Source organism: Sylvia atricapilla, chromosome 12 (assembly GCF_009819655.1).
Source record: "Sylvia atricapilla isolate bSylAtr1 chromosome 12, bSylAtr1.pri, whole genome shotgun sequence".
Classification (NCBI taxonomy): Eukaryota; Metazoa; Chordata; class Aves; order Passeriformes; family Sylviidae; genus Sylvia; species Sylvia atricapilla.
The window spans coordinates 7,617,044-7,632,043 of NC_089151.1; the positions used below are offsets into that span (position 1 = coordinate 7,617,044).

Here is a 15,000-nt window from a genome sequence, read left to right on the forward strand (position 1 = left end):
GCTTTCTTCCACTGACCCCTAAAATGGGATTGAGCTTCAGAAATACCAGGATTTTCTATCCAGTTGTTTTTCTTTATTTTTTTCATCTTTCTTGCATGAACAGTATCAGCAATAAGAACTTGATGAAATTATTGATGAAAAGGTCTTGTTTCCCACATCCTCTTTGATTATCAGTGCAGTGTGGAGCTACAAGCTGTCTCTGGAAACTACTGATTTTAATTCTTGCATCCATTTACTGAGTTCTCCCCCACCCCATCCTTTTCCAGACATGCTTTTGACTCCCTTTTCTGTGGCCATTTGTATTTAAAATAGCCTAAAAACATTTCAGACATCCCGTTGTTCTAGAATTTGCAAGTGTGTTCTTGCCTCTCAATGTTTTCTGTGTGGAGGAACCAGAGGGTGTTGAGGGATCTGCAGAAGAGTTAATTCCTTTTAATGTCAGTGACTGGTATTTCTCAATTCCCGAAAGTAAAGTCACTCTGTTTCCTGAATCTCCGTTGTGGAAAGAATCTCCTGCACAGGGTAAGTCTGATAATCACAAATTATTCATTAACCAACACATTTTTGTGTTTAGGCACCTTTGTTTTTACACACAGACCTCAAAGTTACCTTTTCTCAGCTCTGTTGAATTTATTATATGACCACTAATTTTGCAGCTAAAGCCTTTCCTGCAGGTAAATTGGAATTTCCTATGTTGTTTTCCTATACTTTTTTTCATTCTTAGATAATATTGTTTTCAGAAGGACGTCACAGAGTTTGTGTTAAACTTACCAACACTCTTGACAGGTGATGCAAGCAATTGTCACATTCAACTGGTTGATGAGAACAGAAAATCAAATTTCATGCTTGACCTTTCCATAAGAGCTCATTTAATGGTCTTGGTTTTAATTAACACAGTTAAAGAAAGCAGCTGTTGTGCTTGAGGACAATATTGTCCTGCCCCATCTTAATGAATACAAATGCTTTAATCTGGAGAAAATGCTGTTGCCCTTTCTCCTGTTCTATGAGGAGGTTTAGCTGGCCTGAAAATAAATTCATTCTAATGTGACACCACTGAATTTACTGTCTTGTGCAACAGGAAAGTGACAGTTCTTCCTCTTCCCCTACTCTGTATCTGCATAAATGAAAATATTAAATGGGCATCTCTAACAAACATTTAATTTGCGATACAGCTACAAGTATTTTTTATTTAAATTACAGTGTAATTTTGTCTTGTGCCAGTGAAGGGTGAGTCTGTACATCCTGGCTAGATGAAACATCTGTCTTCAAACACTAATATCTGCATTTCCTCTAAGTTTTATCTAAACTCTTGAGTTTCTTCTGATTTCCAATTTTTTTTTTATGGAATTGTCTCAAAAATATCACTGTTTCATATTTCTAACATCAAGTGTTAACATTTTGCATTTAACATCTTTATTTATTTGTTTGTTGGGGATTTTTTGGCAGTGTTTAAAGATGTTTCCCCTCCAAAGACTGGGAGAGGAAGACCAGCAAAACTCAGTAGTCTATTACTGCATTAACAAAGAGTGCACAACCATATTTACCATGAACCTGCTGAGTTATGGCCAGAACACATCCCACTGAAGTAGAATTCCTGCATTCCCCATCCCTGGGAGTGTTCAAGGCCAGGCTGGACCAGGCTTGGAGCAATCTGATCTATTTAGGTTGGTGTTGCTGTCCATGGCAGGGGGTTGGAACAAGGTGATTTTTAAAGCCTTTTCCAACCCAAACCAGTCTGTGGTCACAGATTTGTACAATGTCAGCAGATCTTCAACAAAAAGGAAAATTGCACCTCTCTTCAGATTTTTCTGGGGTTTTTTTGGGCAGGATCAGCAAAGTCAGATTAGTCCAGCCGAAAAATGCTCCATCTGCCCCCTCTGCTGGTGTCCCTGCTCCAAGGCTGAAAAATGCTTTCCAAAACTGCAGCAGTCAGGAGAACTCAGGGAGCTTAGAGGAGAGGGCGCCCTCCTTTCACAGACACAGCAATCTATTAGGTCTATAAAATTTATCATCAGAAAGCGAGATGGCTTAAAACACCAGTGTCCTGTGACTATTCCATATTCTTGCAAGTGTCCAAGGCCAGGCTGGACAGGGCTTGGAGTGACCTGGTCTAGTGGAGGTGTCACTGCCCATGGCAGTGGGGTTGAATGAGATGATCCTTTAGAGTTTCTTCCAACCCATTCCAGTATTTTATAATTCTAACACCCGAATGGCCAAGCTCTGTCTGGGAATTGCTGGGAGTACAAAGCAGGAAGGGCCAAGCACAAATGCCCATTACTGGCAGAGATAATGGTATTTCTGGGAAGGATGGATTTCCTAACAGTCCACTGAACCCATCTACCATCTTTAGGGGATTCCCTGTGGAAAATGCCATCATGAATTTCCCATGTGAGGTATGTCATGAATGTCACAGAGCAGAGTGGGACTCCTGCTTTTCAGGATCAGACTTTATCTACTCCTGGTTAGTTAAAGGGCAGGGACAGAGAATGTCACTTAATTTGTAGAAAGGTAATAGCTGGAAAAGGTATTGAAAATTCCAATTCTGGCAAAGATTTCAGGCAAACACCTCTAGTTTAGAAGTTCATTTATTTTGGTTACAGCCTCCTAAAAATGCAGCATCTAATTGGGGATTCCTGACAGCAGCTCAAACTCTGTGGAAGTCAAAGTTGGTGATGGAAAGATTTCTACTTATGCCAATAAAACCAAACATTTTTTTCTCATTGTTTGAGTGCCAGATATGGAATAGGGAGGAAAAAACTGTTTGTGCACTTTTCAGTATTTAAAATGACAGGCAGCATCAGCCTCACCCCAACAACCTCAACCTACTGGGTGAGGTTTGGTCAGAGAAATGTTACTTCAAGCTGTCCCCAGTACTCTGAGGGGGTATTTAGACACCCCAGGGACAACTGCCCCTCTTGGTGCTCTCTGTCTCCTTCTGCAGCCCAGGTTCCCATGCTGAAATCATGACACAGTGCAAGTAAGATTCATATAAAGAAAATAACCTTTATTGGACAAATCAATCAAACCCTGAAAAAAGAGTGTCAGGTAAACAATACTAAAGGATTTTCCAGCAATTTAGAAACGTTTGAAACTGAGAAATTCCAGAAGTTTCATGTTCCTCTTGTTGCATTAGTAAGTTCTCTCCCTCTTGTGACATGAGCTACTGCTGTCTTGACAGCCCAAAAACCTTGCATTAACCCAGCAATTATCTCAAAATAGTAACTTGTAAAATATTCCCTGTATAACTGTTTCTCACACAATTTTGTACAAAGGTATCTAACTGTATTTTCTTTGCTGTCTGAAAAAAGAACAAGGTTTAAAAACATCCAGCTTATTAAAAATAAATGAGATTTTTGTATACAGTACAGGAATTTCCAAACTTGAAGGAACACTGTCTCCAGGGCAGCTGTGGGGTGTTACACCCCAGTCTGCCAAGGAGAGAAAACTGCAGTTAAATAAATTACTACTCCTTCTTCTTCCTCGGGCCATATGTGGCACTTCTCTCACACCTGCAGGAGCCTGATTTACAGCCCTGCATAAACCAGGAGTAAACAGGAGCTTGGCAGCCAAGTAACTACTGTTTCCAAAAATGCTAAATTTCATTTCGTCCAAGAACAGAGGGAGGGTGTCACAGCCACGCAGTGACCTTGGATGTTACTCAAGAAAAAGCCACCTTGGAACACAGGGCTTGTTTGTCCTCCAGTTACACTGAGTTACTTCAAATAACATTATAATCAACCCATTACACTCAAAACCTGTTGGTCTCGAATGCCAGCACCATCCAAAGCTCCTCAAACAAGCCACGACAGTGGGACTGAAGTACCAGAAGAGAGGCTGAGTCAGAGGTGAAGCAAGGAGCCACTCCCTGTCACTCCAAAACCAGGGGACAGCCAGGACACAGCACAGTGGAGCTTGAACTAAGCCACTGGAACCTGAGCCAGCAGGGTGAGAGAGAAGACTTGCACTGGGACAGCAGCTACAGGCGGCAAGTGGCTAAAAATAAAGACAGGAACATTGGTGCCTCTTGAGCTCCACCTGACAGCTCCCTCTTCCTCACACCTACTGATACCTCTGCTGGCTGCTCCAAAGCCCCTCTCACTGTCAGCCTCTCCACTGGCATCAGGGGAGTCTCTGCCTGGGCATCTCCCCCTCCTCTGGTGAATGCACTGAGGATTTACAGGTGGAGCTGGCAGTAGGTCAGAGCAGAGGTGGCACAGGCAGAGTGGCAGAGCTCACAGATGGTTTTGAGAGAGATTAGCTCAGCACCAAGGCACTGGAAGAACCATCTGAAGAAACAACTTATAACAATGAAATTGCTTTTATTAGAATGATACTGTTAAGCCAAGGAAATAAATTATTGCCTAAGATAGACATATTTAGAACATAAGGAAGGACATTAAATCTTGAGCTTCAGGTCAATATAACCCTGAAACAGAAAGTTATACTACTTTTTTTAAATACCTAAATTTCTCTTCATGCCCTTCCAAAAACTTTATAAAATGTGCAGCTTACACAACAAATAGTAACAGGGTCTTGTAATAAAAATCTGTACAACTCATAGCTTTAAAAATAATACATTTTTTTTCCTCCAAACTGCTATGTTACTTATTACTTATAAATATAGGGCCTAATGAGTTTTAAATGCCCAAGGTCCCATCCAACACCAAAGCTATTACATTTAGTTGACAGAAGCCTTCCTGGCACTTCGCCTCAGGCAGAGGTCAGGTTTTGGGCTGTTTGAAAGAGCCTGATAATGGGCAAAAAATATCTTCATGGATGAAGACTGTCTCCTTCTGCTGGTCAGAGGCCTGGGGTCTTCAGTGAGTTTGAAATGGCAATCAAACCTGGAACACAGCACCGTGCAATGGGTTAGACCAGCTGCACTCCTGTGACATGGCAGGATCCCACAGGTCCCTCTGTCCTGGCCAGCAGTGACTTCACAAAACATTTGACTCCACTGTTTGTCAGAGGTATATTTTGGTGGGGAAAAAATATCTTACTGGAAGAGCCTTGCAGGAGAAGCACAGCTCTTCCCCCATGTGGAGATCTGCCTCTGTGCTTCAGGACTCACCCAAAGGCTATATTCTACTGTCCCTATTGCTTCTGGGGCCACTTGAAGTGTCTGATCTGTGACCCTCCATAAGGGGCTCAGGATCTTAAATCTGAACCTTAGCTTGTTCTGTACAGCTGGTTCTGAACTCCTGCACCTGCAAGTCACGAGCCATGGGCCTGTGTGCTGTCACACTCCACAGTGCCATTCCTCACCCTGTGCCTTGACCACTCAAGCCCTAATCCTGCTTCTCATGCTTGTACTCCTGTGCTCCCTGTGAAAAGGGAGCTCAGCCCTAAGAACAGAGAGGAAAAGGCTCAGTCAGGAGCAGGCTGGTTTGAGTGGGTCCTGACATGACATATCAAGGGCTGCCAGCCATGAGCAGGAGCCCTGCCTGGCTGCAAGTCCTGTCAGGGTTCACCCTCCTTGGATCAACAGTGACTCCGTCGCAGACAAGGCATCCTCCCAAAATCACTAAGCACAGGAGCAACATCTGGCAGCTCCCCCAGGATATCCTGACCACAACCTAGCAGGTTCCTCTGCCTGGTGAATTACCGTTTCCTTTGGAGGTTCAAAGGAAACTGGGGGATAGATCTACCTAGGGGAGGAGACTGATTCCCCAAGGCAGTTCAGAGGGACTAAGAGCAGGATTTTGGCAAACAGCCACAAGAAATAGATTAGTGGTTAGACAGGTGGACAGCATTCAGAGGAAAGCAGCTCATCTGAACACTCAGGAGGTGGTCAAGCCTTTACTACCTGAACATGATTTTGCTTGTTTTACTTCTGCAAGGCAGAAAGCAGCAGAAAGCATCAGACCAGCTGTTCAGAGTGGGGCTCCATGGGAGCTGCTTCTCTGTAACCAGATGGATCAGAGCCTCAGGTGAGATTCCCCTGACTCAGAGCTATTGACAAACCTGACCAGCACTCAGAACTGCTGGAAAATCCCCTGCAGGGGCTACTTACAACAACTCCACTTCCTGAGGCGGGGCCGAGGGGCTCACACTATTCTTGAGGGACTTATGGTGACCTGGCCTGCTTTCTGCAGAAGAGAGAAGCCAGTGTTAGTACAGGGTTAGAGGACAACAGCATCAGGATAGGATCTAGTGGGACTGGAAGTAGCTGAGAATTCTCAGGAACACACTGACATCTCAGAGCAACAGGCAACTCCTCTATCTCATCATTCCCCAAAAAAGGCCCAAAATTCCCAGAAAAGGAGCTTGGCAGCATCTGCAGCAGAGCTCCAGCCATTCCAGGAGGTTATTTATGTACCCCAGCCCATGGCAGCATTATAGCTCTTGTTTGTGCAGCATCTCCTCCTTATGCAGCCTCCAGCACTTCAGGTCCTTTCTAGCTCATCTCCTATGGGATCCTGGCCACCACAGGGGTGGCCCCTGCACCAGAGGGGCTCCTGCCCGCCCCAGAGGGGGTGAGTCTCTGCAAGAGCAAAATGTCACTTCCCCACAGTCACCCCAAGCCCAAAAGCAGCATCTTCAGTCCCCATGGGAGAGGCAGCGGCTTGAACTGGGGAGGCGGTTGCAGGAGCAGACAAAGTGAAGAAAGCGTTTTGGCTGCTTGCACTTACTGCAGAAATGTACTGGCTGTTTGTGAACCTGGGTCTGCCCTCCATGGCAGAGCTATGCTGTGGGCCTACAGGCATGTAGGGGGCCGAGCCCATGTCTTCACAGAAGCTTTCTTGTGGGATGTTGGAGACACAGCCGCTGTCGGAGCCGCTGGAGCCAGTGGCTGACATGCAGTGCGATGACTCTGAGCTCTCTGTTGCTGGGGAAAGAGAGGAAGGTCACTCTGATAACCATGACTTTGGGCTGCATATATCTCCTGCCACACACAGTTGATAATGTACCTGTCTGCAAAGGCACCGGCCACACAACCCCACACATCGGCCACACAACCCCACACATCGGCCACACTCCTGTCTGGGCCTCTTTAAGGCCAGACAACAAATCAACACAAGGAAGTAGAATTATGATGATGCTGGTGATTGGTATGGGCTGGCCAATGAAGTTCACACAAGGGAAGGCAAAGGATCACAGGACCACGCTGGTGAGGGCAAGGGACAGAGAACTTCATACCAGAGGGGCAGGGACCCAAGAAAAGACCACAGCAGCACCAGTACACAGCACCAAGCCTGCCATGGGTATGACTCCAGCTCAGCAGGTACTTTGTAACTCCTGCATTTGAGCTAACTCCCCTCACGGAACCTGAGACAGAGCTGGCATGGAAGGGCAGGGCCCTCGTGTCCTGGTCTGGGTAGCAGACAGGGACTGCCATGACCCCAGAAAGCCTGGTTTGACCACACTGCACAGAACAAGGTGCAGGGATGAGCCCACACATCCCAGGTGCTGCAGAGCAGCGGGGCCATACGTACTCATTGAGGGCTGGCTGCTTGTCTCATGCTCCAGCTCATCTTCCTCGATGCAAGTGCCCATGTCCAAGGGGCGTCTGGGGGCCAGGACTCCTGGTAGCAGAGCCTGGTCCAGGTACATGTGGAGGTTGAGGGGCCCCAGCAGGGAGGAGGAGGAGGAAGGGGTGTAGGCAGTGGGGGCGCTGCCAGTGGATAGCTGCGTCTGTGTCCTCTTGAAGGGATTGGAATGGTCAAACAGAGACACTGCAATTGAGGCTCTGGTCCTGGCACCTGCCAGAAAAAAAAAAAACAACCAAACAAACCAAAACAAAAACCCTAAGAACCAGTCCTGCCTCATTCACATGGATCAAGGGGGAAGACATGGCTGGCACCTACCTCTGCCTTTCATGATGTAATCGATAGCACGGTCATTAATAGCTGCTTCACTGGGTTTGATATCCAGGAATGGCTTGTTACCCACACCCATGGAGACCATCTCCTGCATTCGGATTTCTGGAGAGGAAGAGATCCACAGCCACATTGTGAGGCTGACCCAACCCAACCTCCCCCCACAGGCATGATTCAGCCAGAGGTTAGAGCACTCCTGGGCTGGGCTGCATCTGAACTGCTGAGATTAGATCTCTTCTCCCCCTGCTCCCCTCCCCAGCGCTGTGGGCTCTCCAGGAACAAGCAGTCATGCCCTACTCTGGCCCAGTAGCTCAATGCCATGCCACCTACTAGAGTCCTGCCAAGCGGGAAGCTGTGGGGGACAGGAGGGACTTGGTCAGCATGATTCAGTAGTGAGCTCCAGTAGTGGCCTAGACCACCAAGTCTTTCAGGGGCACAGCCTGTGCTCACAGGACAGGGAGCTTAAGCATGGATCTTGTGTTTCTCTCATGGGGAACGGCTGGGATGGGGAACAGCTGGGTGTCTACAGTCATACAGAGTTTGGACCAGCTGAGTTCCCTGGGGTTGAGGGGCAGGGAAGGGACATGCCCAGCCAGGCCAGCACATGCTCCTGAGGCTGCATGCTGGCACAGAGCTGCTTGCTGCACAGAGCTGCCTGGTAACAGGATCCAAACCTACTCAGGACAGCATGAGCTGAACAGGGCTCCCGCACCTTTTGCGGCACAGAAGGAATTCCAGGAAGGAATCACACCTTTATTGCGGGCTGCCTGCTGCCACAGGATCTTGGCAATGTCACTGGTCCAGGCCTGCTTAGTCTCAGCTGAGCTGGCCTGGAGGATGTAGGTGTCACTGGACTTGCGTCTTCGGAACCAGATCTCAAAGCGCAGGCCGCTGTCTCCAGAGTTCTCTGTCAGACCAATGTCTGCAGTCTGTGAGGAAAAGCAAAGCATAAACCAGAGTGCACCAGGAGCAAAAGGAGTAAACTGCTTGAAACTTGTGCTAGAGCTATCACCAGCTTGGCAGACCTAACAGGAAGGAGCCTGAGGGTCTGGAAAGCTGCAGGTATGTCCTGGACACAGCTGAGCACAGACACCTCAGGCAATTCCCAGTGCTTCATCCAGAATTAGCACCACTTCCCTACCACGTACACAGTGCCTTTCCCCCATACTCTACAACCTTCAGAAAATCCTGCCCCCCCCATCTCACAGCACAGAGAGGACCCAGGCTTATATGAGTGAAGTATTGCCTTCTGGCTTCACTGTATGGTTTGGAGGAGGCTTAGAAGTGGTGGGAGCAGCTCTTCTGCTGAAGGTGCTCCTGCTTCCCATCTCAGAGGCATGTGCCATGGGGAAACAGCCAGGGACACCTCCCACACAAGAGGGAGCTGTAGGGCTGCCCTTACCTTGAAGGAGCGCTTGTAGATATACACATCAAAGCCACCCTCGATCCTCTTGGGCTTGCTGAAGAGGATGAGGTCCTCAAAGAGGAAGACATGTCGCTGGCACTTCCTGCGGCCCAGCCAGATGGTGAACTCGTCCTGCCGCACCAGCTGCCCCTGCTCCTTCAAATTTACCTGGACACAGAGAACATCCTCCTGAGACTCCACCGGTATAATCCAGGCAGCCCAAGACCTGGACTTGGAGAACAGGGTCCCATATGGCTGTAGCCCAGGTGGTGAAGAAGTGGCAGCTACCTGACATCTTAAGAGGGCTCTCAAATAAGTGGGATTGGCATTGCTGGGGATCACATCCAGCTGAAACAACTGCCTCCAAGCTCAGGGGAGAGCTGGACCTTTCTCCTAGGCATAACCCACAGATGACACTCTTCTGTCATCCTGTGCAGATCTGTGACAAACCTCTGGGGTGGTAACAGCAGGCAGCAGCCAGAGCTTTCTCCTGGGGAGGAAATGAGTTCCATCCACTGCCAGGAGCCCATCTGGGTCAGAAGGCCAGCTCCTCAGTTCTTCCTGACCCAGACTGACCCTACTGGCCCTGAGCCCCAGGGTTTCTCCTTCTCTAGTGTTGCACTTTGTATGCCTCTCCAAGTCACACACCTAGTTGATTCTGCCCTACCCCTGGCATCGGCATCAGTTTGAATTCCTTCTTGCAATCTGCCTGACCCTCTTTTCACCAGCTCAAGAGATGAAAGGTCCAAAGCAGCCTGCAGGATGCCATCTGCAAGGGCTGCCAGGCTGCCTCCCATCACTGGTAAGCACCTGGGACCATGCTTATGACAAGCAGCTCACCCAGCTAAGGCAGCAGCATCCTGGCTGTGTGTCGTTGGAAATTAAAGAGACCTCCAGGCCCCACTGTTCCCTTGCCCCACGCCTCAGCAGTCCTGCTATGCTGTACTGGCAGATCACTCTGATCACTGGGGGAACCTGAGGGAAGGCCCACTGTACAATCCAAAGACCCCAAGTCTAGAGAAGGGAAATAAATGGGGTTCTGTTCCCCTGGGCAGGGGAAGACACTGAAACGTACGTCACAGTCACGGATGGCATCCATGGCCAGCAGGTCATTTCCATGCCGGAGCTGAAACTTCACCATCTCCTCAGCAGCACGGAGATAGCCCAGCTCCTGCTCCTGTGCCTCACTGCACTCCTTGATCAGGTCCTTCAGGAGCAGGGCGTATTTGCTCATCCGCTGGATGGGTTTCAGCAGGTAGGAGGCCAGGTCCATCTTATCTCCCAGCTTCACCTGCTTGAACTGAGAAATGCAGCAGAGTGAAGACAGCAGCTTCCCCGAGGAGCACCCTGTGTCCCCAGGCAAGCACTGACACCTCTTGACTGGGGTACTCAGGGAAAATGAGTACTCTTGGGGATATCCAAGGCCACAGGACCAAAGCTGCTGTGTGATAGGTTCCTTTCCCAACCCCTCACTGCACCTCTGCCCTGTCCCTTCCATACAGCCGTGCAGAGTTGTGCCAGGGAAGGAGAGGTGGCACTGAGCCTGCCTTAGGCATAAGTTGGCTTTGCTTAAACAGATCAGTGACCAAACACACTGAGCAATTCTGATATAGGCAGTGCAACTTACCTTGAAGAAGGTATTCCCATGGCTGGCCAGCAGCGAGTCTGACTTCGGCTTGTTCTTGCTATACAGTGCATACATTCCAAACTGGTCTTTCTGCAGGAGAGATCCATCCTCGTGTGAGACCCATGCACCCAGGACACAGTGACAGCCACAACCCTGGTAGGTTACTCTACTACTGTTGCTACTCCCAGGCTGCACCAGAGCCTCCTCTGATATCAGGAATAATTTTGTTTCAAGCTCATTGAGAGCCAGGAATGTTCTTGTCTTTCTACTCCCAGAGTAGCTAGGCCTTTTTGATTCATTATTCTGCTACCCCTAGCCCCTTCCATACCCCAACAGTCACCTGGTACCATTCACACCAGGTAGCAGCAAAATGCATGGGGCAGCTAACCTTAAGACCTGTGTCCCTGTGCTTCTGCCCAGCAGCCCTTTTCACCCAGAGTTGGCCTGTACCTCTCTGCTCATTCTAGTCATTCCCACTGACACCACAGACAGAAAACAGGTAAGGGGTGCCCCTAGAGAAACAGATGGGCTTCAAAGTGCAGACATTTTGTTTCCCTGGCAGCATCTCTTGGTGGCAAAGCACAAAAGGAAAGGCACAGAAACCAAGCTCACATCTGGAAGAGCCCAACCCTGGGGCAAAGTGCTGATGCCTTACATGTCGCAAGAAGCAGTGGCTGACCCTCAGTGGGTGGTTGCAGCAGCTCTCAAGCTCTCGCAGGAAGTATTGGCTGTGGAAGTCATAGAGTTTCTCCAGGTTTCCAAAAATGACGCTGCGCTTCCCACGCAGGTCCTGGGGGAGGTCGAGGCGCTCCATCTCGGGGAAGTAGCTGTCAATGATGTAGCGAAGTGACCGCACGTATTCCCGCTCCGTGGTGACCATCTCATCGATGATGTGCCGCAGTTTGCTGCAACAGGAAACACTTGGCCTTTGAAGGGACCCGGGCTGCAGCAGGGCAACTGCAGCCAGAGCGCCTGCAAAGCACTGAACTATCGCTACAGAGGCTCTCTCCAACACCCCACATGGAAATGAGATGATCCCTAGCACAGTCCAAGCTCAGATATGCAACTGTCCATGATAGCTCTGACCCTGAGCACTGACAGGACTCAAGGGAACAGCATGAAGCTGCGTCAGGGGAGCTTTAGGCTGAGGCTGTTAGGAAAAGGTCTTCACTCAGAGAGAGGGTGGCCAGACACTGGAACAGGCTCCCCAGGGAAGTGGTCATGGCACCAAGGCTGTCAGAACTCAAGAAGCATTTGGACAAGGCTCTCCAGCACAGGGTGTGGCTCTTGGGGTCCAATGCAGTCAGAAGTTGGATCAATTATCCTTTTGGGTCTCTCTTTCAGCTTGGGATATTCTGTGATTGGAAGGACTCAGGAAGAGAGTGCCCAAGGCTGGCTGTGATCCTGACCCAAACTCAGCAGGACACACACCCCTGGGGCCCACCCAGCCCCTGCTCCGGACACAATGTGCTGCTCTGCAGACAGCTGCTCTCCTGAAACAACAGTGACAGCAGAAGTCACAGTAACTTCTGTGAGAAGTCATCCTGGTGACTGGAGACTGTGGGGAGCAATGTTAATCCTGGGAGAGGGTTAATAGCTCCAGACCTAGGTGCTGTTGGGCTCGTCCTAGTAAAAGTAAAAGAGTAAAACTACATGATCTAACACCTCATCAGTGAACAGCAGTTCCTAGCACGGGTTGCTCTCACATATCTCAAAGAATGCCTCTTAGGTACTCGAGGTTTCCACTGTGAGGCAGTGTAGCACTGAACATAACTACTTCAGTGTGTCAAGTCAACTCCTCTGGCTGTTCAGAGAACAGAGCAGTGGGACTGTCTCAGCACCCATGGACACAGGAGGCCTACTGCATTGCTCCTTTGAGAAGCAAAGTAGTCACCCTTCTATCTGCTGGTGCACATTCCCTGCCATGAGCTTTTCTGGGTATCCCAGGGATATCAGAGCCCACTTCTGGAAGATTTCACTGTCCCCAGGCACTTCACTCAGGAGTAGTAACTGTGGTCCCTGAACATCCAGCACTCTTTTCTTATCACTGCCACTAATTTTTTACTTTTATTTTAATCTTTTCCAGTGAGAGCAATTGAAAGATCTGCCTGGAGACCCTTTGCCAAGAGCAGCTCATACCCCTGGGCTCTCCAAAGCATAGGCACACACTGTAGTATGACAACAAAGTTGAGATTCTCAAGGATAGAGAAGGAAAAAGCACAAATGTCAGCTGTTGGACACCCAGAGATTTCAGTCCCAAAGCACAAATGCAAACACTCTCTTACCTGTGAAGCTGCTGTCACAAGGTGCTGGAATTGCCTCCCTACCAGTCTGGGTACAGCACTCCCAAAAGCATGGGAGACAATGCCTTGTGTTTCTGCTGTCCTACTGCACCTGTACCCCTGGCTTTGTTAGGACATCACTGTTTCTGTAATCCCACATCCTCCAATGCTAGCAATGTTCAGAGACTTCCTCTCCTGTCTGGGAATCAAACTTTCCCTCCTAGAGAAATCACACTGTGAAGGGAAGAGCCAAAAATCCCAAAAATCCCTTGTCTCCCCACCAAGGAAAGTGCCAGATTATGTGGAGACATCCCTGTGGACTTGCTCAGCACTACACACACATATGCAGGGAAGCTGGAGCTACATCTCCATCTCTCTGTCCCATAACCAGTGCCAAAGTAACCAGCACTACAGACTCCTCTCATCTCTGCTGGTTGCCTTTTCACCACCCTGAGAAATGGAACGCCAAATGTCACAGACACTTACCTGCCCCAGCTCTTGGCTTCTGACCCAGAGAGGCAGCCCCTCTGTCCCTCCAGCAGGCAGTCTGCAGCCCAGCTGTTCACAGCTGGCTGCCGCAGCGCAAACGTCCTGTCCACCAGCTCAGTGCTGCTCACCTCCAGCCCCTTAATGAAGACGCCGGTGTTGCCGTATCTGGCTGGCTCGCTCCTCTGGCAGCTGGACCACAGGCTCTCACCACAAGGCAAGTCAAAGCTTTGGGCCTTCCGGAGGACCTTCCTGGGAGGCAGCTTCGCAGGGACTGGAGTGGACGTATAAGATTGCTTCACCTCTGTGGTTTCTAATATGCTCTCCAGGTTTGGCTTTTCTTCAGGCGTTGGAGATTTACAAGCTTTGCTGGCAAAAGAAATTCTGCTTGAGTGAGGACCAGGGCTGAGAGCAGCTTGGCAGGTAAATACTTCCCCAGCATCAAAATCACCAGGGCAGCTCAGGGAGGGTGAGGGAACTTTCTCCTTAGTCCACTCCAGAGAGCTGTTGGCTCTGTTGTAGCCATGGGATGTGCTGTGAGTCCTGTCCCAGTGGGACCTGGAGGTGGTCCCCTCAGAGTGCCTCCGGTGGGACAGAGTGCCAGTCTCACTGCCAGCCTGAGGCTGCTCCCCAAGAGCCAGGTTGCGGTCTGACAGCAGAGACTTCCTTGTTCTCAAGGCTGCTTCGAGTTTCTTTTCAAAAACCATTTTGGTCTCCTGGCATTTAGACCATGCAAATTTCCACTGCTTGAGCCCCTTGTCACTCTTCAGCTCACAGGCCAGCTCCTTCATGTCCTGGAACCGGGCAGCACTGATGTCTGGGTGCTGCCCCTTGTAACTCTCCAGGCACTTGATCACATCTGCACAGTGCTCGGCGGAGCTGCAGTCCTCCATGCTGATACAGGCAAGGTGTCGCATCCCTTCCAAGGCCCACTCATACGCCTGTAGAGCGAGAACAAAAAGCAACAGCCAGTCAGAGGACTCGGTGCTAAGAATAACCCTAATTCGGTGCCTAAAGACAAGAGAAAGGATCAGTGTCTGGCCACCACAGTTCCTTGAGTGTGGAGAGTAGGGGGGGCTGCTATTGTCAATGGGGCTTAACAATTCAGCAAAACAAACAGCTCCTTATGCAAAGGGTTTCAGCTGTGCTGGCTGCTCTGCCACAGCCCCACCTCCCTGCCAGGTCCCTGTGAGCTGGCACCCACACTGCTGGGCACGTTTGTCCTCTCCGGGCAGGGGGGCACAGGGAAAGCCGCTGCTAAGACTGGAGGAATTCACACCTCAGTGTGGCCCTGCTCAGTATAAAATCTGGAAATCCCCTCCTCCTTTCCCAGCCACTTTCACCACTGTCAAGCAGGCCAAGGTCAGGGGACACCAGTAA

General features: G+C 49.5%; 1 protein-coding gene across 4 annotated transcripts in view; it reads right to left on the minus strand.

Moving 5' to 3' along the window:
- Positions 1-2,983: 2,983 nt before the first annotated feature.
- Positions 2,984-15,000, minus strand: part of PLEKHG4 (pleckstrin homology and RhoGEF domain containing G4) — an 86,131-nt gene continuing 74,114 nt past the window's right edge. The window contains exons 14-24 of one of the 4 annotated variants that reach the window (XM_066327705.1): positions 13,621-14,561; positions 11,508-11,757; positions 10,853-10,942; positions 10,301-10,525; positions 9,223-9,393; positions 8,572-8,749; positions 7,809-7,925; positions 7,437-7,703; positions 6,633-6,829; positions 6,014-6,089; positions 2,984-4,844 (exon numbers count right to left, since the gene is read on the minus strand). In XM_066327705.1, coding sequence (XP_066183802.1) covers positions 6,048-6,089; positions 6,633-6,829; positions 7,437-7,703; positions 7,809-7,925; positions 8,572-8,749; positions 9,223-9,393; positions 10,301-10,525; positions 10,853-10,942; positions 11,508-11,757; positions 13,621-14,561 — 2,478 coding nt within the window. In that variant the 3' untranslated portion in view covers positions 2,984-4,844; positions 6,014-6,047. The other 3 variants (XM_066327703.1, XM_066327704.1, XM_066327702.1) reach the window with 3 other exon arrangements.